This window comes from Rhinatrema bivittatum, chromosome 1, assembly GCF_901001135.1.
Source record: "Rhinatrema bivittatum chromosome 1, aRhiBiv1.1, whole genome shotgun sequence".
NCBI classification, from domain to species: Eukaryota; Metazoa; Chordata; class Amphibia; order Gymnophiona; family Rhinatrematidae; genus Rhinatrema; species Rhinatrema bivittatum.
Window position 1 is genome coordinate 483,045,561 of NC_042615.1, and position 25,057 is coordinate 483,070,617.

Consider the following 25,057-nt stretch of genomic DNA (forward strand, 5'->3'; position numbering starts at 1 on the left):
ATCCCCCCCCCCCCCCCCCCCGAAAGAAACGGGTTTTTGAGGAAATCTGGGGACCTTACTATAGATCGCTCTCCGCTCAAGTGAGGAAACTGGCCCCCTTGGGTAGCCCCTAGTGCCTATGCTTTGCAGGCCGGCTAGCCCGGGGTTCTTGACAGACTCGGTCTTGGTCACCAGGTTGGTGCCACACACACATTGTCCAAAGTGTTTATTTTTACTCAAGAAGCAAAAATAAGGCAATTTTTAAAAATTTTATTTTAAAGTGTTTGAAACAATGAAAATTACACTGGGAAAGGTATTTAATTACAAGATGAAACAAATGAGCTGAATTCTCCTGCACAAGGAGCCACAGCAGCACCAGAAAAATTTCTTACAAAATCGGCCTACAACATCTCAGTCTCGAGCAAGAGAAAGGGGATATTCCCCACAAGACCATGGAAGGGAGTAGATCCTTCTCTCAACCTCTTTTTCCCCATTGACAGGGAAGAAACCCTTCTGGCTTGTCACAGGTCAAGTTTACTACTAGTTCAAAGCCCATTTGGAAGGTCTTAGGGAGAGAATAGCCAGGCATACCTCTCAGAGCCACTCCATGCCACCCAGACAAGAACACCTCCAGCTACTGCATAGCGACTGGTTAGGGTTGGTGCCTGGCAGATGCTGGTAAAATCCACAGTGGGAAGGGAAACCTAGCTGAGAGAGTCTTAGTACAAAATAAACCTCTGCCAGGTTTTGCCTGTTGTGTGTTCCCTGTCAACTGCTGGGTCTGTGTGAGCAAAGTATAATAAGAGAGGTGAGGAGAGACTGGAAGATGGAGTCTAGAAAACAACTGGATGAAACAAAGACAAAGAACCCTGAGTAGTCCAAAGAACTAAAACCCAGTCAAGAGACAAAGGGAAAGTGTCCATCCCTACCACAGCAAGGGATAGGGCTTTCCTCAGCAAGTCACAAGTGAGGAGGAGTGTCACTGTGGGCTATGGTTGTCCCACCGTAGGGTACAGGATGTGTTAGGGCAACATTTGATGCAGGAGGAATGCAGGCTGGTGGAAAATGCTGGTTGCATACCTGTGCCACCCCCTCCCATCACAATCTATCCTGAGGGAAGAGCACACCCTACAACAGTTGTTTCATAGCTCACCTTTCTGCACACTTGCAATGCATGCAGCACAGACAGAGAGAGGGAGGCAGAAATTAAGACCATGTAAAGTACAAAAGCAGCCCATACAGGACCCTAACAAAACACCTGCACAGAGGCCATAGAGCAGCCAAGACAAAGCGGCTGCATCACATCTGGATGGTGCCCAACAGCAGAGTCCATTGCACTGCACAATGCACAGGGTGGCTTGCTCAGCACAATAGAGGCAAGAAAGTTCTTGAGGATTCACTCAACAAACTGTAGCACCTTCGGCGAATGGGGCAGAGGGTATGTGCACTCTTCCATCACTGTGATAGCCAAATGTATAATGTCACAAATCTGATCTGTGTCCAATCCATTCCTTTGCCAGATAACAAGGAAACAAGCTTCAAACTAAGCACTGCCACCAGAGGCAGGGACCCCTCACCTGCCATTTCATGTATTCTTGGGATCAGTTCTAGCTTTCAGACTTTAAGGAGTTGACGGCATCTCCAGCAGTTGTTCTACTGCCCCTACAATCTGGTCTCTTGTCCTCCACACAGCCTTCATGTGCCAGAGAAGAAAAAATACTAAAGGCCCTTGTCTGGCTGCCTTCTCATTGTCCAGCTGCCTCTGTGATTTGTGGCATAAATAAGGGAGCATTTTCACCTCACCAGTGTCCCCCTTGAAGGGCCGAGCTTTCCACAGCAGCAGGGATTCATCTCACCGCTCAGTAACCAAGAATCGTAAGAAAACAAAAAGGTGCAAGTTATGTGTCCAGCGGGATCCCGGTTGGCTGCTGCTCTGAGTTACTTTTGGAGGGAGGAGCCAAAAGTATCGAAAGGGTAAAGGAGATGCCCTCTGTCACAACTGAGAGAAGGAGAATGTGTTAGAATTTCCACTTCTATCCACTTGCTCTTCCCAACCCAAATACCCAGCTAAATATTCCCTTGCTCCCAAGACTAATCTACAGGTTCCCAGAGAATCCACTATCCAGGCAATCCCATTTATTTTTAGAAATATTGTTTATATTATTTTTAAACAAAACTAATAATTGGGAATTCAATATTTTTCGCCGAGCTCTAGTGTCCGGTAACTCTTACATGGGCAATAAAGGAAAATTAGTTCTTACCTGATAATTTTCATTCCTGTAGGATCAGTCCAGACTCCTGGGTTCTGCCTCCCCTCCAGCAGATGGAGACAGAGAAGTTTTCACAAACTGCCTATACCCTGAGGTGCCACCCACAGTCCATCAGAATTTCTCAGTAACAAAGCAGAATGGATCAAACCCCATCCAACAACATATAACCTTAAACTCTAACTGGCTCACTAAACCCCCAAAAGGGAACAGAACCCAAAAGAATTCTGAATAAATTCATTTTCTGAATCGAGAATTGAACAAAACAGATACAGTATGAGCGGACTCTCCGTTGCCCTTATGCATAGAATGGGCGGGACTCTGGACTGATACGAGGTACCACAGGAACGAAAATTATCAGGTAAGAACTAATTTTCCTTTCCCTGTACATACCCGGATCAATCCAGACCCCTGGGATGTACCAGAGCTTCCTACCTGGGTGGGACCTGGAGACGCCTGCTCGGAGCACTCCTTCTCCAAATTCCCCTGTCCCAGGATCTCGAACATCCAGCTGGTAATGCCATGCGGAAGTATGTGAGAGCTTCCACGTATCCACTCTACAAATCTCTTGAGGTGAAATCTGGTGGAATTCCGCCCAGGACGCTGCCTGAGCCCGTGTTGAATGCGCTCGAAGACCCACAGGTAATGGTCTACCACACAGCAAGTAAGCTGATGTTATAGCCTCCTTCAGCCAGCGGGCTATCGTGGTTTTCGAAGCCATTTTACCTCTCTTCGGACCACTCCACAGCACAAAAAGATGGTCTGACAAACGAAAGGAGTTCGTGACCTCCAGGTATCTCAGTAAGGCCCTACGAACATCCAACTTCTGTAAATCTCTTGCGAAGGAATCTGAACGATCCAAATCCGGAAAGGATGGGAGCTCTACTGACTGATTCAAATGAAAAGCAGAGACTACCTTTGGAAGAAAAGACGGGGCTGTTCTTAAGGAAACTCCAGACTCTGAAATCCACAGAAAAGGCTCCCTGCACAACGCCTGAAGCTCTGACACTCTTCGAGCCAAGAAATAGCTACCAGAAATATCACCTTCAAAGTGAGATCTTTCAGCATTGCCCTCTTTAAAGGCTCAAAAGGTGGAGCACACAGAGCTGTGAGAACTAAATTCAGATTCCACGAAGGACAAGGATGTCGAATTGGAGGCCGCAAGTGCTTCGCCCCCCGAAGGAAACGAGCCACATCCGGATGCGCCGCAAACGCCACTCCTTGAATGGTAACCTGTAAACAACCAAGAGCTGCCACCTGCACCTTTAGAGAACTACACAACAAATCTGCCTGCAGAAAACTCAAAATGTCAGACAGTGACGCCCGAATTAGGACCAACTCACGTTCTACGCACCAGGCTTTGAACATCTTCCATACCCGGACGTAAGCTAAGGACGTGGAAGGTTTGCGTGACCTTAAAAGGGTAGTGACTACCATGTCCGAATACCCCTTGTTTATTAAAATGGCGCCTCTCAAAAGCCATGCTGCTAGACAAAAGCGATCTGCCTCTTCCAAACAGACGGGACCTTGATGAAGAAGGGCTGGGATGTCCCGCAGACGTAGAGGGTCCGCCACGGCTAGGTTGTGGAGGTCCGCAAACCATGGACGCCTCGGCCAGTCTGGGGCTACTAGAATCACCTTCGCTGGATGAAGTTCTACTCATCGAAGTATTTTCCCTATCAAAGGCCATGGAGGAAACACATACAGCAACATGTCGATTGGCCATGGAAGAACTAGAGCATCCACTCCTTCGGCCCTTCTCTCTACACAGACTGAAGAAGCGCAGGGCCTTGGCATTCTTGAAAGTCGCCATTAGATCGAGGCTGGGAACACCCCACTTGCTGCAAATGAGCTGAAAGGCTTCGTCCACCAATTCCCACTCTCCGGGGTCGAGATGGTTCCGACTGAGAAAGTCCACCTGAATGTTTTCGACGCCCGCTATGTTGGACGCAGCAATGTGGGCCAGATGCTGTTCCACCCAGCTTATCAACAGTTGAGCTTCCTCCGCTACCAGTCAACTTCTGGTCCCTCCTTGGCGATTGATATAGGCCACCGTGGTTGCATTGTTGGACAGGACCTGGACCACTGTCCCCTGTATCAGAGGAAGGAACGCTTGTAAAGCCAAGAATACTGCTCTGGTCTCCAACCGGTTGATGGACCACTGAGACTCTTGTGGAGACCATTGTCCCTGCAAGGACTTCTGCAGGCAAACCGCTCCCCAGCTGGAGAGACTGGCATCGGTAGTCACCACCATCCACTTGGGCATCTCCAAGGAAAAGCAAATGTTGCTTACCTGTAACAGGTGTTCTCACAGGACAGCAGGATGTTAGACCTCACATATGGGTGACATCACAGGATGGAGCCCAATCACGTAACACTTTTGTCAAAGTTTCCAGAACTTTGACTGGCCCCTACTGGGCATGCCCAGCATGGCACTAACCCTGCAGCCCGCAGGGGTCCTCCTTCAGTCTTATTTGAAAGCTACAGGCAGTGCCGAAAAATAAAACAACAAACGTTACGAACCCAACACCGCAGGGCGGCGGGCGGGTTTCGTGAGGACCAACATCCTGCTGTCCTGTGAGAACACCTGTTACAGGTAAGCAACATTTGCTTTCTCACAGGACAAGCAGGAAGGTAGTCCTCATATGGGTGAGTACCGAGCTGAGGATGTCTGAACATGCACCAAATGTACCCAACGGCGTGCAACAGGCACAACAACTGGGGTGGAATTTGGTAGAGGCCATCCGCACCCCACCGGGCAGGGGGAAGGGTGTTGGTATGTCACGTTGGAAACAGGTTACGCAGGACAGATTGGCCAAAGATGGAATCTTGTCTTCCGGCTTTGTCCAAGCAATAGTGGGCTGCGAAAGTGTGGAGTGAGCTCCAGGTGGCGGCCCTGCAAATGTCAGGAAGTGGCACCAATCGTAGGTGTGCTACTGAAGTCGCCATAGCCCTCACCGAGTGTGCTTTAACACGGTCTTGGAAAGGAATGCCTGCTTGCTGATAGCAAAAAGATATGCAGTCCGCCAACCAGGAGGAAAGAGTCTGTTTACCCACAGGCTGCCCTAATTTGTGGGATGGAAAGAGACGAATAACTGAGTGCTCTTCCTGTGGGCAACTGTCTGGTCTAGGTAGAACGCTAGAGCCAGTTTACAGTCGAGGGTATGCAGAGACTGTTCCCCTGGATTGGAGTGGGGCCTGGGAAAGAAAATAGGTAGTATGATGGATTGATTAATGTGAAACTCCAAAACTACCTTAGGCAAGAACTTAGGGTGAGTGCGGAGTACCACCCGGTCCTGCAGGAGTTTAGTGTAAGGCGGATAGGTAACTAGGGCCTGTAACTCACTAACCCTGCGAGCGGAAGTGATAGCCAAAAGGAAAATCACTTTCCAAGTGAGATATTTTAGATCACAGGAGTGAAGAGGCTCGAATGGTGGTTTCATGAGCCGACCGAGAACCAGATTAAGGTCCCAAGAAGGGGCCGGAGGATGTAAAGGTGGCTTGATATGGAGCAAGCCTTTCAGAAAACATGTTACGAGGGGTTGTACTGATATAGGAACATCCCCGATAACTTTATGGAAGGCAGCTATCGCACTGACATGCATTCTCATTGAAGAGGTCTTTAGACCTGATTCCGATAAATGCCAGAGATAGTCCAAAAACCTTGAGACTGGACAGGAAAAGGGATCAAGGGATTGCAAAGAGCACCATGATGTATACCTTTTCCATTTATAGGAATAAGATTTTCTTGTGGAAGGCTTCCGTGAAGCAATCAGGATACGAGAAACTGAATCTGAAAGGTTAAGTGGTTGAAGGATTAACCTTTCAACATCCATGCCGTCAGAGCAAGGCCTGAAGATTGGGATGGCGTAGACATCCGTTCTGAGTGATCAGAAGCAGGTCCATTCCCAAGGGAATGTGCCTGCGGATAGAAAGATCCTGGAGTATGGGAAACCACACTTGGTGTAGCCAGTGGGGTGCTATCAGGATCATGATTCCCTTTGTCCTGACGTAACTTCACGAGAGTCTTCGAGAGAAGTGGAAGTGGAGGGAATGCATATAGGAGACCGGTTGCCCATGACAGGGAGAATGCATCTCTGGGCTGAGAGTGTTTGCTGCAAATGAGGGAGCAGTAATTGTCCACTTTGTGGTTCTGAGGAGACGCAAAGAGGTCTGTCTGGGGATAACCCCATTGTTGGAAGATGAAGGTCGCTACCGAGGGGTTGAGAGACCATTCGTGCGGTTGGAAGACACGACTCAGCTTGTCTGCCAAGACATTGTGCACTCCCGGCAAGTAGGTGGCCCTGAGGTACATCGAGTAGGAGAGCGCTTCCGCCCAAATCTGCGCAGCTTCCTGACACAGAAGGAAGGAGCCTGTGCCTCCCTGCTTGTTGATGTACCACATGGCCACCTGGTTGTCTGTCTGAATCAGGATGATGTGATTTGATAGGCAATCCTGAAAAGCTCTGAGAGCATAATCGCATTGCTCGAAGCTCCAGAAAATTTATGTGGTGTTTGGCTTCCTCTGGAGACCAAGATCCTTGTGTCTGCAGATCATTCACATGGGCTCCCCACCCGAGGTTGGAAGCGTCGGTGGTGAGAATGAGTTGAGGATCTGGTACTTGAAATGGCAGTCCCTGGAGGAGATTGTTCTGATTTTTCCACCAGGCGAGAGACAGAGTGAGTCGGTGATGTGGACAATGGTAGACAGAGGCTGAATAGCTTGAATCCATTGTGACCTCAGAGTCCAATGCATGAGCCTCATGGCCAGGTGGGCCATTGGTGTGACATGGACTGAGGACGCCATGTGTCCGAGAAGGACAAGGAATTGCCGAGCTGTTGCTGTATACTGAGACTGCAACTGGTGAGTGAGAGACACGAGGGTTAGCGCTCGTTGTTGAGGTAGAAAGGCTTTGTCTGCAAGGTGTCCAAGTCTGCCCCAATGAACGACAAGGTTTGAGATGGGACTAAATAGGATTTCTCGTAATTGACGAGAAATCCTAGAGAAATTAGAGTGTGTAGGGTAAAATCAAGACACGACCGAGCGGCTTGCTGGGTTGGGGCCCTGATTAACCAGTCGTCCAGACAGGAGTAGACGTGAACACCTTCTTTCCTGAGGAAAGCTGCGACAACTACGAGACATTTGGTAAAGACTCGTGGTGCCGATGCTAGGCTGAATGGAAGCACTCTGTACTGATAGTGCTTTGGGCCTACTAAAAACCTGAGGTACTTTTGATGAGCTGGAGATATCGCAATGTGGGTATATGCATCCTGGAGGTCCAGAGAGCAGAGCCAGTCTCCTCTTTGCAGAAGAGGTAGAAGCGAGCCCAAGGTTACCATCTTGAACTTTTCCCACTGGAGATACTTGTTGAGGGCACATAGGTCCAGAATTGGACGAAGCCCCCCGGATTTTTGGGGGATCAAAAAGTACCGGGAATAGAACCCTAGGCCTTGCTGCGAAAGTGGGACGGGTTCTATTGCTCTTAACTGGAGAAGAAGGGAAACCTCCTGCTCCAGAAGGAGAGAGAGTGGTCAGATACTCTCCACGCTTGCAGAGGTGGTGAATCCGGTGGAAGAGCAAGAAAGTTTAGGTGGTAACCATGAGCAATGATTGCTAGCTAGCACCCTTTGGTCGGTTGTGATTGATTGCCACATGTCGTGAAAGTGGCACAATCGACTTCCCACTGGTATGCTTGGCAGAGCAATCAGGCTGCTGCTCTCCAAGTGAAAGTCAAAAACCTGAAGCAGGCCCCGGCTAGGGAGCTGCTTGTGGCTTTTGCTTTCGGACCTGGCGAGGCTGAGGTTTTTGATAAGGCCTCATGGTTCGGGACCTTGGTGGTGGAGGATAGTACTTCCTTGGACAGAAGAATGACTTCTTAGAGTCCTTCCTGAAGGGCTGTCTAGAGGGGAAGTCAGAAGGTATCGATGAGAGCTGTTTGAGGGTCTCATGATGGTCCTTTAATTCAGCCACTATTTGCTGGATCTGCTCACCGAAGATTGTCTCCTATACAGGGCAGGTCAGAGAGCCTGTCTTGTACTTCTGGGCGAAGGTCAGAAGATTTGAGCCAGGCCCAGTGTCTTGCCGAAATGGCAGCTGCAGACACTCTGGTAGAGGTGTTGAAGATATCGTAAGCTGTTCTTATCTCATGCTTTCCTGCCTCAAACACCTTGTTGACAAGGATTTGAAGCTGTTCTTGGAATTGGTCAGGCAGGGTTTCAGAGAAGTCCTGTATCTGCTTGAAAATGACCCTGTTGTATTGGGTCATGTACAGCTGGTAAGAAGCAATTCTGGAGATGAGCATGGCCCCCTTGGAACACTCGTCGACCAATATTGTCTAGGAACTTGTGTTCCTTAACAGGAGGGGTAGAGGAGTGAGGCTTCGTCCTTTTTGCTTTCTTTTGAGCAGATTCTACCACAACTGAGTGGTGGTGGAGCTGAGATTTTTGAAAGCCAGGGGCTGACTGCGCTAAATAGGTAGTGTCAGCCTTTCTGTGTACTGGAGCAATGGATCCAGGGTTTTCCCAGTTCTTTTTTAGGAGGTCAAGAAGAACTTGATGAATGGGAATAGAAGTGATCACTTTAGGGGCATCCAGGAACTGGAGAAGCTCCATCATCTGGTGCCTATCATCCTGCTCCATTTGAAGCTGAAAAGGGACCAAGTCAGACATTTCCTTCACAAAATTAATGAAAGAAAGGTCCTCTGGAGAACGCTTTCTACTTTCAGTAGGAGAGGGAGGTGAAGGTAAGTCACCGGTGTCTGTGGAAGTATCATCACCCCAGGTGTCATAAGGATCAGCAGGCTGACCTATAGGACAAGAAGGGGGTTGGATACCCGAAGGCCCCGGCTGAGGCTCCGAGAAAATTGAAGGAATCACCGGGGGCACCGTGGACGCCCTGGAGGGTATCGGTGCCGGCTTAGATGGCGCCAATGTGCGTATCGCCCCCGATGAATGAATCGATGGCGAAGGACATGGCATCGATGGCTGAGGCAATACCCCCGAAGGAGGAATGCGGAATGGTGTTTCTCCTCCCGATGAAGCTGTCACCGGGGAGTGCACCGGAGCCATCGGAGACCTGGGAATCACCGGTGGAAGGGCGGTCATGAGCGCCTCCATCCAGGTAGCAGCAGTGCCAGCGCTGCTGGAATCGGGTCGGTGACCGGTTCCACTCTCTGTGCTGGTGACTGTGCCGGAAGAACCTGGAGCCGTTGCATCGCCTTGTCGATGGCCTCCTGGACCAGCCAGTCCAGTTCTTCCCGGACACCTGGAGCAAGCAGCCCTGGCTCCGTAACAGAAGAGGGAGGCAGCGGCACAGTCGGACGGACCACCTTTTCAGGCGGAATCGTGACTCCCAAATCCCGATCGGGTGAGGGTGGCCTCGAGGTCCCTGTCGCAGGAATGGTCGGTGCCGTTCCTGGACGGGGCTTCTTTGATGGTGGCTCGGATGGTGGCTCGGTAGATGATTTCGCTCCCTCAACGGTCCGAGACTTACGATACCGATGGCGATGTTTCTCCCTATGATCCCCTCGATCTTGAGGGGGAGTAACGGGAGTCGATGGCCGTGAAGACGTCGATGGTGGACGGTCACCGGACGGTGGTCGAGGCTGGTGTGACTTCAACGATGCCGGTTCCGATGACATCTTCTCCATTCTGGCTTTGCGACCTTTTGGTGTCATGAGGGCACATTTGGTGCAAGTCAGGACATCATGCTCACGGCCTAAACACATTACACTACACAGACTCTGAGGGTCTGCGATAGACATGGTGCGAGTACAGTCCGGGCACCGATGAAACCCCGACGCCATGGGCATAGAAAAAAATCAAGCCGCGGTACGGTCGACGGCCAGTAGGCTGTGAGGGCCAAACTCGACGGTAATCGACGAAAGACGGTCAAAAACTTACCGGAGTACCGCGGCCTGAGAAAAGTTAGAGGAGGGACTCCTGTGGGGCAATTTAAATTTAATTAACTCCGTGAGGAAAATTCCTGTCAGGAATCTCTTCAGAGCTCCTAAACCGCGAGGCTACTGCTGCGCGGAAAAAAGAAGACTGAAGGGGGACCCCTGCTGGCTGTAGGGTTAGTGCCATGCTGGACATGCCCAGTAGGGGCCAGTCAACGTTCTAGAAACTTTGACAAAAGTGTTCCGTGATTGGGCTCCATCTTGTGATGTCACCCATATGTGAGGACTACCATCCTGCTTGTCCTGTGAGAATACGATTTTCTCGTGAAAGGCTTCCGTGAAGCAATCAGGACACGGGAAACTGGTTCAGAAAGGTTAAGTGGCTGAAGGATTAACCTTTCAACATCCATGCCGTCAGGGACAAGGTTTGAAGATTGGGGTGGCGGAGGTACCTGTCGTTTTGAGTGATTAGAAGCGGGTCCTTTCCCAAGGGAATGTGCCTGCGAATGGAGAGGTCCTGAAGTATTGGAAACCACACTTGGCGCGGCCAGTGGGGTGCTATCAGGATCATGGTTCCCTTGTCCTGAAGTAACTTCACGAGAGTCTTCGAGAGAAGTGGAAGTGGAGGGAATGCATATAGGAGACCGGTTGCCCATGATAGGGAGAACGCGTCTCTTGACTGATAGTGTTGGCTGCGAGTGAGAGAGCAGAATTTGTCTACTTTGCAATTTTGAGGCGACGCAAAGAGGTCTATTTGAGGATAACCCCATTGGTGGAAGATTGAGTTCACTACTGACGGGTTGAGAGACCACTCGTGCGGTTGAAAGGTGCGACAGATTGTCTGCCAACACATTGTCCACTCCCGGCAAGTAGGTGGCCCTGAGACACATCGAGTGGGAGCGGGCCTCCGCCCATATCTGTGCAGCTTCCTGACACAGAAGGTAAGAGCCCGTCCCTCCCTGTTTGTTGATGTACCACATGGCTACCTGGTTGTCCGTCTGGATCAGGATGATTCGATTGGAGAGGCGATCCTGAAATACCCTGAGAGCATATCTGATTGCTCGCAGCTCCAGGAAATTTGTTTGGTTTCCTCTAGAGACCAAGATCCTTGTGTCTGCAGATCGGCCTCGTGGGCTCCCCAGCCGAGGTTGGAAGCATCGGTGGTGAGATTTGAGGGTTTGGAGCCTGGAAGGGAAAGCCTTGGAGGAGATTGGCCTGATTTTTCCACCAGGCAAGAGACTGACGGAGTGAGTCAGTTACGTGGACAATGGTCGACAGCGGCTGAATGGATTGAGTCCATTGTGACCTTAGAGTCCATTGCATGACTCTCATGGCCAAGTGGGCCATTGGGGTGACCTGAACTGAGGACGCCATGTGTCCTAGGAGGATGAGAAAGCGGTGTGCAGTCGTGGAGTGTTGAGACTGCAGCTGGTGTGCAAGAGACACAAGAGTAAGAGCTCGCTGTCGAGGCAGAAAAGCCTTTGCCTGTAAGGTGTCCAAGTCTGCCCCAATGAACGATAAGGTTTGAGATGGGACTAAGTAGGTTTTGTCGTAGTTGATGAGAAATCCGAGTGAAATTAGAGTGTGTAAAGTAAGATGCAGGGACGACAGAGCAGTTTGCTGAGTGGGAGCCCTGATTAACCAATCGTCTAAATAGGGGTAGACGTGAACACCTTGAGTCCTGAGGAAGGCTGCAACTACGACAAGGCATTTTGTTAAGACTCGTGGTGCAGACGTGAAGCCGAATGGAAGCACTCGGTACTGATAGTGCTTTGGGCCTACTAGAAACCTCAGGTATTTGCGATAAGATGGAATTATCAAGATATGAGTGTATGGTGTCTATTCCCGCGCTCAGCGGGAAAGGAAAAGCTGAAGCAGACCGCGAAACAGAAGACTCCGACAAAGCCTCTCGCGACCAGGGCCACCCTTCCCGGCCTGAAATGGAAGGTCCCTCTACCCTGGGGAGGCAAGCTGAGCAGAGTCTATCGTGTGAAAGCCGCACACACAGCAGGTCGAGCTCCAGGGCATCACAGACCGCTGAGAAAAAGCGCCGAAACGTGGCAAATCTAACAGCAAGCCGACTGGAGATAGCAAGCAGGGAAAGGGAGAGTTGGCGCGACAAAGGTAAAGGAAAATTGGTTCTTACCTGATAATTTTCGTTCCTGTTGAACTATGGTCTGCACTGATCCGGGTACATACAGGGAAACAGTTTTCAAAGTAGTTTTTTTTTTTTTTTTTTTTTAGCAGCGAAGAAGTCCTTTGATCCTGTGCCTTCTGGGGGGAGTGAGCAGGGCTCCCCGGTATCACCCCCAGAGGGAGATTCCCCTGGTAATAGGGCCCTCGACCCCTACCAGCTACCTGCAACAGCAGAGAGGATGGTCCCCTCAGGACCTCACAATTCTCTGGGCAGCTGAAGAAACTGGTCCTCAGATTCTTGAATAAATAGCTTTTTCTATTTTTTTTAAGCTATCTTTAATAGTAAGGACAAAACAAACCCTTGCTGACTAAGTTCCTTTCAGCCCAATACCTTTATCCTCTCTTTTTTTTTTTTACACTAACTAATCAGAACAGACTGTGGGTTTTGCACCTCCATCATCTGCTGGAGACAGAGGAATACTGACATACTGTGGGTGGCACCTCAGGCTATAGGGCAGAGTTTGTGAAAACTTCTGTCTCCATCTGCTGGAGGGGAGGCAAAACCCAGGAGTCTGGACTGATCCAGGTATGTACAGGGAACCGCTTTTGGTTTAAACTCAAGGGGGGATGAGGGGTGGATGAGGAGAGGGGGGGGATAACAATACAAGGACTACATAAGTAAGCGTATGTTACGGATATAAGTTTAAACGATATTGTAAAGTTCTTGTTTAAAAATAAAAAAGTAAAAAAAAAACCTCAAAACAAAAGACACGTACTGTTTATGCTCTATATAGTAACCAATTTTTCAAATATTTATATTTATTTTTTATGCAAATAAGAAAACATATAAGAAGCAGTAAGATAACTAAACACTGGAGTTGGGTGTTTTAACATTCCCTTACAAGATCACTAGTAGAAATTGGGAAAATTGGTTCTTACCTGCTAATTTTCGTTCCTGTAGTACCACAGATCAGTCCAGACCGTGGGTTGAGCCTCCTGTCTAGCAGCTGAAGACAGACCAAAACTGTAAGGGTATCCTATATCAGGACAGAGCCTGCCCTACACCCCTTCAGTATAAAGTACTTTCAAAGCAGATATGACTTCCCAAGGATCAAGCAAGCAACAAGGAAAAAACTGGTAAATCTAACAAGTGAACAATTGAAAGAATTCTAAATGAACAAAACGCTCTTACTTAAAATATTGTATTTTCATCTGTAAGATGCTTCTGGTGCCTTGAGTAATAATAGACAAAAAATCAGATAATTGAAAAACCTGTAGAGAAAATAGAACCTTCGAGCGGACATAACAAATCTAGTACGGGGAGGTGTCTGTACTGATCCGTGGTACTACAGGAACGAAAATTAGCAGGTAAGAACCAATTTTCCTTTCCCTGTACGTACCCAGATCAGTCCAGACCGTGGGATGTACCAAAGCTTCCCTAAAGAGGGAGGGGGGGGGGGCCGAGACAGTCCTGCTCGAAGAACCTGCCGCCCGAAGGAGCCAAGAACTGGAGCCTGCACATCAAGGCGGTAATGACGAGCAAAAGTATGTAGGGACTTCCAAGTAGCTGCCCTACATATTTCCTGCGGAGAGACCAATTGACTCTCCGCCCAAGAAGTAGCCTGAGACCGTAAGGAAAGCAAAATTGCTTACCTTGTAATAGGTGTTATCCCAGTTCAGCAGGATGTAGTCCTCACATATGGGTGACATTATTGATGGAGCCCTATTGCGGAAAACTTTGTCAAAGTTTCTAGAAACTTCTGACTGGCCCTGTGAGGCCACTGTGCATGCCCAGCATGCCATGTTATTCTCTGGCACAGGGGTCTCCCTTCAGTCTCGTATGTACAATAAGCTTTAGCAAAAAATAAGATAATAAAACGTATCGGACCCAACTCCGCGGGGTGGCGGGTGGTTTTGTGAGGACTACATCCTGCTGTCCTGGGATAACACCTATTACAAGGTAAACAATTTTGCTTTATCCCAGGACAAGCAGGATGCTAGTCCTCACATATGGGTTATTAGCAAGTTAAAGGCAGAGTCATTTTGTAGTGAAGCAACAGTGAAGTATTGTTGTTGAAAATGAGGCAGCCGAAGATCACAGCAGGTTGGATGGAGGAGTTGGGATTATACTGGAAACAAGTTCTTTAAGACAGATTGTCCGTGAGCTGAATCTTGTCGTCCTTCTTTGTCCAAACAGTAATGAGCTGCAAAGGTGTGAAGAGAACACCATGTTGCTGCTTTACATATGTATATAAGCAACTCTTTACATATGTATATAAGAAACTCTAAATAAATGTCAAGAATTGGCACGGAACGATAGTGTGCTACTGAATGCGCCTTTACTCGCCCTTGGAGAGGAAGGCCTGCTTCTTCATAGCAAAACTGTATGCAATCTGCTAGCCAACTGGATAGAGTATGTTTAGCCACTGTTTTACCCGGTTTGTTTGGATCAAAAGATACAAAGAGTTGAGTGGATTTTCTATGGACTGCAGTGCGGTCTAAGTAATATGCTAGCGCACGTTTACAGTCCAAGGTATGTAAGGCCCATTCTCCTTCGTGAGAATGAGGCCTTGGAAAGAATGTGGGTAAAACTATGGATTGGTTCAAGTGGAATTCCGTAACTACCTTGGGGAGGAATTTTGGATGTGTACGGAGAACCACTCTGTCATGTTAGAATTTTGTATAAGGTGAGTACGTGACAAGTGCTTGTAACTCACTAACCCTTCTAGCCGATGTAATGGCTATGAGGAAGATAGTCTTCCATGTGAGAAATTTAAGATCACAGGAATTCATGGGTTCAAAGGGAGAATGCATGAGCCTTGTTAAGAAAAGATTCAGGTCCCATTCTGTGACTGGTGGCCGAATTGGTGGTTTAAGGTGAATTAAACCTCTCAAATCTACTGACAAGAGGATGTATGGATTTTGGTAAGCTGAGATTGCACTTAAATGTACTCTTACAGATGATGTCTGGGGACCAGAGTCTGAAAGATGGCATAAATAGTCTAGTAGGGAAGTTGTGGTGCAGACAAAAAAGTATTGATCCTTTCTCCTGCCCCACAAAGTAAACCTTTTCCATTTTGTAGAATAATTCTTTCGTGTTGAAGGTTTTCGTGAAGCTATCAGCACTTGAGATACATTGGTTGAAAGATTGAGTGGTTGTAAAATCAAGCTTTCAACATCCACACTGTGAGGGATAGGGATTGAAGGTTGGGATAGCGCAACCAACCCTGATCCTGAGTGATGCGAGTGGGAGCTACACCCAGGCGAATTAGTTCTCTGATCGAGAGGTCTAGAAGTGTGGCCAATACAGGGCTATGAGGATCATGGACCCCTTTGTCTTGTTGCAGCTTCACTAGAGTTTTGGTTATCAGCAGTATCGGAGGATATGCGTTTAGAAGGCTTGAGTTCCAAGGGCGAGCAAAGGCGTCCTTGGCTGGCTGGTTTTTCTGTTTGCGTAGAGAACTGAATCTGTCCACTTTGTGATTCAGGTGTGATGCAAAGAGGTCTATTATTGGTTGCCCCCAACGTTGGAATATCCTGGTCGCTACTGAGGGATCCAGGCACCACTCGTGTGGTTGAAACTGACGACTGAGTCGATCTGCAACTACATTGTGGATGCCCGCTAGATAAGTGGCCTGGAGAAACATGGAATGTGTCAGGGCCCAGTCCCAAATCTGAGCGGCTTCTTGACAAAGGAGATACGAGCCTGTACCTCCCTGTTTGTTGATGTACCACATGGCTACTGTATTGTCTGTTTGAAACAGAACAGTATTGTGTGAAAGGCAGTCCTCGAACGCATGCAGCGCATAACATATAGCTCGAAGTTCTAGGAAATTGATTTGAAACATTGCTTCGAGTTTTGTCCAAGTACCCTGGGTTTGGAGATTGTCTATGTGAGCTCCCCAACCCAAGGTGGATGCATTTGTAGTTTAAGTTATCAGTGGGACTGGTTGCTGGAAGGGTAGGCCCTTGCGCAAATTGCCCTTGTTCGCCCACCAAAGTAGAGATGAACATAGTTGGTGGGTGACTTGAATTGAAGAGTACAGTGGTTCAATGGCTTGGATCCATTGTGATCTTAAAGTCCATTGGGTTACCCTCATGGCTAGTCTTGCCCTGGGAGTGACATGAACTGTGGAGGCCATGTGGCCTAGTAAGGTTAGAAACTGATGAGCTTGTTTCTTGGAGTATAGCGAGTTTGCCAATAGGGAAAAGTATTTCTGCTCGGTCCTCGGGTAGAAAAGCTTTTGAAAGCATGGTGTTTAATTCTGCTCCTATGAACTGAAGTAGGTGAGACGGAGTGAGATGGGACTTTTGATAATTGATGAGAAAGCCCATGGAGTGAAGTAGAGTAATTGTTCGACAGAGAAGCCAGAGCTCCTTGTTGAGATTGACTTCTGATGAGCCAGTCGTCTAGATAGGGGAAGACATGGACACTTTCCTTGTGTAAGTGTGCTATTACTGCTAGACATTTTGTGAAAACTCTGGGAGCTGAGGCAAATCCGAATGGTAGTACTCTGTATTGGAAATGTTGATGACCCACCTTGAAGCGCAGATACTTGCGATGAGGAGGGAATATTGGAATGTGAGCATAAGCGTCTTGTAGAGCCAGAGAGCAAAGCCAATCTCCTGTTTGAAGAAGTGGAAGCATGGTGCCTAGAGAGACCATCCTGAACTTTTCTTTTTTCAGAAATTTGTTGAGATTTCTGAGATCTAGGATGGGACGTAGGCCTCCGGTTTTCTTTGGAATGAAGAAATAACGGGAATAGAATCCCCTGCCCTGCTGAGACCGGGGCACCGGCTCTACAGCTCTGGCTCTCAGAAGGGTGGATAATTCTACTTGTAGATGGGTTATGTGATTTTTGCTTAATGGAAAATGTTTTGGAGGAGAATCTCTTGGAATTGAGACAAAATTGAGTTGGTATCCTCGAGATATTATTGTGAGTACCCACTGGTCTGTTATCTGTATCCAATGGTTGTAAAAGGAGGATACTCTGCCTCCTACCGGTAGATCTGGTTGAGGGGTGTAGAGATGGCTTTGGTCTCTGGTGATGGCCTCAAAAGCCTGCAGCCAGTCCAGTCTGCGGCAGAGGTTGAGGCCTAGCAGCCCTAGGTTGCCTGGGCTGAGATCTTTGCTGCAGCCTAGAAGATTTTCCTCTTGATGCTGGAGGGTAATAACGCCTCTGTCGGTAGAAAGGTCGTTGAGATTCCTTCCATGGAGGTCGGCAAGATGATGGGGTAGCAGAGTCCTGTGGAACTAACGATAGTTGGCGCAGGTTTCTGTGTGTTCCTTTAATTGTGCTACAGCATCTTGTACTTTAGAACCAAAAAGGTTGTCACCAACACATGGTAAATCAACTAACTTTTCCTGGACTTCAGGCCTGAGGCTTTAAGCCATGCCCAGAGTCTTGCACTTATACCAGAGGCCGTTACTCTGGAGGCTGTTTCAAAACTATCATAAGCAGCTCGGACTTCGTGCTTGCCAGCTTCAAGTTCTTTGTGCATGATTGCTTGGGCTGCTTCTTGATATTGCTGTGGTAACGAATTTGAAAATTCTTGCATCTGTTTCCACAGATTTCTTTGATATTGAGTCATGTATAACTGATATGATGAAATTTTTGTAGTTAACATGGCTCCTTGATAAATTTTCCTGCCCAGGGAATCCAAGAATCTATGATCCTTGCCTGGAGGAGTGGAGGAATGAAGCCTTATCCTTTTGATTTCTTTTGTGCGGACTCCACAACAACTGATTGATGTGGCAGTTGAGCTTTTTGGTAACTGGGGACAGATTGTACCAAATAAGTGGTGTCCATTCTCTTATTTACGGCTGTTACTGAGCATGGATGCTTCCAGAGTCTATGCTGCAAGTCCAGGAGGACTTCGTGGACAGGTATAGCCAAAACTTGTTTTGGAGGGTCTACGAATTGGAGGACCTCCAGTGTTTGCTGTCTAGCATCCTCTTCGGCTACCAGAGTAAACGGTATGGTGTCTGCCATATCCTGAACAAAATTTGTGAAGGATAAATCCTCCAGTGGAGACTTCTTCCTTTCTTCTGGAGGGGAATGATCAGACATAAATCCTTCAGAAGAAGTGTCTGTGTGCCTGTCATCCCATGTATCATATGGATCGTCCTGATGTGGAGACATTGGAGAAGACCTTGGTGGACGAGGAAGTCCTGAAGGACCTGGCTGCGCATCATCTACGGGTATCCGTTCAGGAATTTCTTCTCGTGGCTTGGATGGAATAGCGCCAACTATTTTATCAAATTTTTTCATGAGAAGCTGGTACAGCGCAAATTCAGGATGTCCTAGAGCCCCAGGTGACATCGGCATCGATGGTATCGGCGATGGAATCAGCATCGATTGTCGCCTCTGTATCGACTTCGGCTGTGGTGCCAGCATCGGTGCGGGCACCGGCATCGACGTCTGTTGATCCTTTAAGGCTTGAAGTACCGCTTGACGGATAAAATCCGACAATTCCTGCGAGACAGCTGGTGCAGACAGAGCAGCTACACGTGGTGACGGTGGAGGTGTCGATGGTCCTTCCACATAGCCCTGTGGAGGTTCGACAACTGGTGCTTCACCATGGGATGAAGGCCTCAGCGGAGGTACCGGTGTTTCCTGGATTCTAGGCCATTTCGCGGTCGATTCCTCTGGAGAAAGAAGCGTCTCTGGTATAGACGGGTGTCTGTGCCAATGGCGATGCTTCGGACGGTGTTCGGTCACTGACTTCGTTGATGCTATCGATGGTGTCGGCGATGGATGGTCCCCCGACCCTTCCGGACGACGTTTTTTTTCAAAATTATGCATTTGGAGACTCCGGCCGGAGACGATTGAGTCGATGTGGAAGGGGATGGCAGAAGTTGTAGATGGAATAAATGCTCCATCTTTTCTTGGCGGGCCTTTCTTCCCTTCGCGGTCATTTCTGCAAACTTGGGACAGGTTGTTACGTCGTGTTTTTCCCCTAAACGAAGCACACACTCGAGTTGTACGTCTGTAATGGACATTGTCTGATTACAGTTGGGACGTTTTTTAAATCCCGTGGCCATATTTTATCTTCGACAGCCGTCGATGAAAATGAGAGGAACGTGAGAAAAATTTTTTTACTCAGAGTAAAAAAAGAGACTTAGATTTACTCACCAGCCGGTGGAAACCTGAGACACCCTGATATGGGAGAAAATAAACGGTGTGAGATCTGATTTTGTGTCAGACAAAACTGTGAGGAAACTCACAAAGGCTCCTGCTCCGCGATGCCTACAGCAGCGCGGAAAAACGAAGACTGAAGGGAGACCTCTGTGGCAGAGAATATCATGGCATGCTGGGCATGCTCAGTGGCCTCACAGGGCCAGTCAAAAGTTTCTAGAAACTTTGACAGGAAGTTTTCCGCAATAGGGCTCGATCAATGATGTCACCCATATGTGAGGACTAGCATCCTGCTTGTCCTGGGATAATGAGCTTTTAAGCCTTCCGGTACTAGTCGACCCTTACAGATGTAAGCCGACACAATGGCCTCCTTTAGCCAACATGCGATAGTGGCCTTGGAAGCCTTATTACCTTTATTTGGACTACTCCACAGAACAAACAAGTGATCAGAGACCCGGAACTCATCTGTAACCTGAAGATACTGCAGCAAGACCAGTTTCACATCGAGGCGCCGCAGATCACCCCCAGATGTATTTGCTACTTCTGAAGAAGAAAAGGCCAGAAGTTCCACGGATTGATTGACATGAAAGGAAGACACGACCTTTGGCAAGAAAGAGGGTACCGTCTTATGGGATACCCCTGAATCAGAAAAACATAGAAAAGCTTCCCTGCACGACAACGCTTGGAGTTCTGAGACTCTTCTGGCTGAACAAATGGACACCAAGAAGACGGTTTTGAGAGTCAAATCCTTAAGCGTAGCCCGCCTTAGAGAGTCAAAAGGAGCTTCGCAGAGAACCCAGAGAACCAAGTTAAGACTCCACGAGGGACAAGTAACCCGGACCGGAGGATTCAAGTGCTTGACTCCTTTGAGGAAATGGACAACATCTGGACGAGCCGCCACTAAATAACTGTTAATGGTACCTAAGAGGGAACCAAGAGCGGAGATCTACACTCACAAGGAACTGAAAGACAAACCCTTGGAGAGACCGTTCTGGAGAAAGGAAAGGACCTGAGAAACCGGAGCCTTACGAGCCAATACACCCGAGGCAACACGCACTTTCGAAAACCTTCCACACTGACATAAGCAAGCGAGGTAGTCTGCTTCCTGGCCCTCAATAGAGTGGATATAACTTCTTCCTTATATCCCTTCTTTCTCAATCTCTGCTGTTCAAAAGCCAGGCTGCTAGACAGAAGCGATCCGCCTGATCGAAAAATACGGGACCCTGCCAAAGAAGATGGGAAAGATGACCGAGGCAGAGAGGACCGTCCGTGGTGACATTCACGAGGTCTGCGGGGCCATTCCGGAGCCACTAGAATGATGGGACCGCGATGAAGCTCGATTCTTCAAAGCACTTTGCCCACTAACGGCCAAGGAGGGAACACGTACAGTAGAACGTCATGGGGCCAGGGAAGGACCAGGGCATCTACCCCCTCCGCGCAATGTTCCCGTCTGTGGCTGAAGAACAGAGGAGCTTTCGCATTGCTCATGTCTAATATTTGGTAAATTGTCCAACTTTGCCTTGCCAGTTACCGAAGTTGCATATCTTCTCGATTTGCCCTGCTTGCCTTCCTAGTTCCCAAGCTGTAATTAATCTATTCTGTCTCCTACTTTTGTAAATACTATTAATGTGCTTTTAGATGTTTGCTGTTCCCTAGTTCACAGTTTCTGTTCCATGTAAAGGCAATGCCTAAAGTTTTTTAGTTATCTGTAAACCGATACGATATGCAAACGGTTGTCGGTATATAAAAGTTTCTAAATAAAAATAAATAAATACATGGTGGCCATCAGATCCAAGTGAGGGGGACCCCCATCTGCGGATGCTCAGGTTCATCACTGCGTCTGATAACTCCCACTTGCCGGGGTTCTAACCACTGGCGACCGAGAAAGTCCGCCTGAACGTTCTCCTTCCCCGCAATATGGGATGCAGCTAAGCGCTCTAGGTGATGCTCTGCTCATGCGAAGAGCTTGCTGGCTTCCAGAGCGACTCCAGGTGCCCCCGTCAATTGATGTAGGCTACTGTGGTGGAGTTGTCAGATAGGACCCGCACCGCTTTGTGAAAGAGTAAGGGAAGGAAAGCCTTGAGAGCCAGGCGAACCGCTTGAGCTTCCAAACGATTGATGAGCCAGCGAGATTGGACCGGAGACCAATACCCCTGAGTAGACTGGGTGTGGCACACCGCTCCCCAGCCGGAGAGGCTGGCATCCGTTGTTACCACGATCCACTGCGGCGTCTGAAGGGACACCCCCTTCTGAAGATGGGCAAGCGAAAGCCACCAGTGCAATTCAACGATGGTACACTCTGAGAGCGGGAGGGGCGTACAAAACTGTTCTGATGCCGGTTTTCAGCGGGATAGCAAGGCTTTCTGTAATGGACGCATATGCGCAAACGCCCAAGGGGCCAGATCGATAGTGGAAGCCATGGATCCCAGAACTTGAAGATAGCCCCAGGCTGTTGGCAGGGGAAGAAATAGAAAATTGCGCACTTGACCCCTGAGTTTGAGCAATCTGTCCTCCGGAAGAAACACCTTGCCGACTCGCGTGTCGAATCGCACCCCCAGAAATTCCAAAGTCTGGGATGGTCTAAGCTTGCTCTTGGGAAAGTTGATGACCCACCCCAGAGAGGTCAGACAAGACAGGACCTTGCTGACCGCCAGCTTGCAAAGAGACTCCGATTTGGCTTGAATGAGCCAATTGTCCAGATAAGGGTGGACTAGGACCCTGTCTCGGCTCAGGATGGCTGCCACTACCACCATTACCTTGGTGAAAGTGCACGGTGCCGTGGTGAGACCGCAGGGGAGCGCTCGAAACTGAAAACGTTGGCCCAGTATCTCGAACCAAAGATACCGCTGATCGCCGCGAATCGGGATATGTAAGTAGGCCTCCATCAGATCGAACGATGCCAGGAATTCTCTGGAGCGAACCACTATCACTACCCTCAAGGTTTCCATCCGAAAATGGGGAACCTTGAGAGCCCAATTGACGCGTTTGAGATCCAAAACTGGACGGAAGGAGCCCTCCTTTTTGGGAATGATGAAGTAGATGGAATATTGGCCGAACCCTTATTCTTCCACTGGGACTGAGACTATCGCCCCCATTCGACCGCAGGCCTCTTTCGACTTCCGCAGGAGGAGATTAGGTGAAGATCCGGGAGGTCTCGAGCAAATTCTAATGCATAGCCTTTTTCTATCACACCTCTAGGATCCACTGATCCATTGTTATATTGGCCCATTCCTTGAGAAACTGGCACAGCCATCCACCTAATTTTGAACGGAGGAATGAGCCGGCCCCATTTCATTGGGAGGAGGACTTTGTGGCCGTGTGTTGCTGGCTACTATCCCTGAAGGGTCGGCATCCCCGAAAGGAACAAGACCAGGATTGAGATCGGTAAGCATTACCTCTCGGGAAGGAACCACGTGCTCTGGTGTTAAAACGACATTGCCCCCTGAATCGAGTGCAAGACGGTAAGAAAGGCTTAGACTGTTTCGGGTGGTCCTCAGGCAACTTATGAACCTTATTTTCCTCCAGAGATTTGACAAGTTGCTCTAGGTCCTCACCAAAAAGCAACTGTCCCTTGAAGAGAAGAGTTCCCAACTGCGCTTTGGAAGAGGTGTCAGCAGACCAATTTCTCAGCCAGAGGAAGCGCCTGGCCGAAACCGTGAAGACAATGGCCTTGGCTTGCACTCGCAGAAGATCGTAAAGGGCGTCCGCCCCATACGCAATCGCTCCTTCTAAGCGATCCGCCAGCTCTGCCTCTGCAGACCGGAGGTCTTGGGTGCTGAGTAATTGCTGAACCCACTTAAGGCTTGCCCGCTGCATGAGACTGCCGCAGTTTGTAGCCCGAACTCCCAAGGACAAGACCTCAAATATGCATTTGAGGTAAAATTCGAACTTGCGGTCCTGGCCATCCTTCAGAGCCGTAGCCCCCACCACCGGGATTGGTGGTGTGTTTGGTAACCACCGAAAGAGGAATCTACCTTAGGCATCTTAAGTAAATTCAAGCAGTCCTCAGGGAGGGGATAGAGCTTGTCCATAGCCCTACCCACTCGGAGTCCCGCCTCTGGGGACTCCCATTCTCTAAGGAGCATCAGTTTGTGCATAGGGTGAAATGGAAAAGTACATGGAAGACCCTAAGTCCCGCCAGGACCGGGTCCATGTTGGACGGCATTGCGGCTGTAACCGTATCCGCAGGTGGCACCTCAATTCCCAGTTCCTGCAAGATGAAGGGAATGAGCAGTTCCAGTTCCTCCTTTTGAAATAAACGTAGGACCAGAGGATCGTCCCCCTCGAGGGGGGGGATTAGGAAGTAAAGGATCAACACCCGGATCCAGAGTCGGGGCCGGCGGTGGCTGGGAGGGGGGTCCTGGGGCGGCGGGACCCCTGGGACCACCCTGACCCTAACCGAGCCCTGTCCCTCCGACGCCTTTGGAGTTGCGGAGGGGAAATTCGCAGGCTTTTTGGCAGGGGGGGCAGGGATGGATCTTCCTCCTGCTGTAAGCTGGCTAAATAGGACTTGTGCATAAGGAGCACAAACTCTGCGGAGAAACGAGACAGACTTCCCAGGGGGAGGGGGAGGAAAAAGTCAGGCACCCCCTTCGGGGAATGAGGGAGAGCTCAAATCCGGTGGGGAAACTAAAGAATCGGGTTCACCTTCTTCCTGCACATCAGATTCTGCATTAGAGCCTGCTTCCAAGATGGCCGCCGTTCCCACGGTTTTTTGGGCCGGGAACAGTCTGGCCACGGGGCGTGGAACTCGTCCCCAGGTCACTGTGGGCATGGGGACCGATGAGGGACCCTCCCCACCTGGTAGGCACCCTGAACAGAGGCCTCCGCAGGAGAGCCACGTGGCAGGCTCTCTACAGGCCTTACAGGCGCTGGGATGCGGGATCAGTGCTGAAAAAAAAAAAAAAATCACTAAAAAAGTAAAAACAGCTGAGCTGTGCAGGGCTGAAGCCGGTCAGCAGAGGCAGCGACTGAACTCTGAACATTGCCGGAGCTGTCCTCAGTGCTTAAGCAGTAATAAAAACAAGCAAATTAGAAAAATCCAACCCTGCCTGTACCTTTTTTTTTTTTTTTTTTAATAGCTTAGCAAAAACAGGGGAAAGTACTCCCTCACAAGCCAAAGGGTACTGTTCAACAGTGGACAGCTAGCCAATGGGGGAGAGACTGGACCACCAGTATCACCCCAGATGGTCACCGGGAAAGAGGAGCCTAGGGTGAAAATAGTGGAGGGCAAGCCCCCCCCCCCCCCGGCTCCCAGCAGAGCGGAGAGACCAAGCTGTGTGAGAATTTTTTTTTTTTTTAACCAAGAATTAAATACTTGCTTGATCCAGACCAGAAAGGAAAGAAGATCCCCTCAGGGAAACTAAGGGAAGAAGAAGAAGGAGGGGAACCGTAGGGTTCAGCTGCCTGCATCTGCTGGAGACAGACGAATACTGAAGAGGTGTAGGGTTGGGCTCTGTCCTGATATAGGATACCCTTACAGTTTTGGTCCGTCTCCATCTGCTGGACATGAGGTTCAACCCACGGTCTGGACTGATCTGGGTATGTACAGGGAATAGTATTTAGCACATAGGGCTATTGACCTATATTGATGGGAACCTTGCGTAATAGACTGAAGGCTTACATTATATAATGCCCT

General features: G+C 49.0%; 1 protein-coding gene across 5 annotated transcripts in view; it reads right to left on the reverse strand.

The window, feature by feature from the left end:
* Positions 1-229: 229 nt before the first annotated feature.
* The window catches only part of KDM5C (lysine demethylase 5C), a 314,227-nt gene continuing 289,399 nt past the window's right edge, over positions 230-25,057 (reverse strand). For all 5 annotated transcript variants that reach the window (XM_029607393.1, XM_029607421.1, XM_029607412.1 and 2 more), the window contains one exon: positions 230-1,978. In XM_029607393.1, coding sequence (XP_029463253.1) covers positions 1,973-1,978 — 6 coding nt within the window. In that variant the 3' untranslated portion in view covers positions 230-1,972. The remainder of the gene's footprint in view (positions 1,979-25,057) is intronic.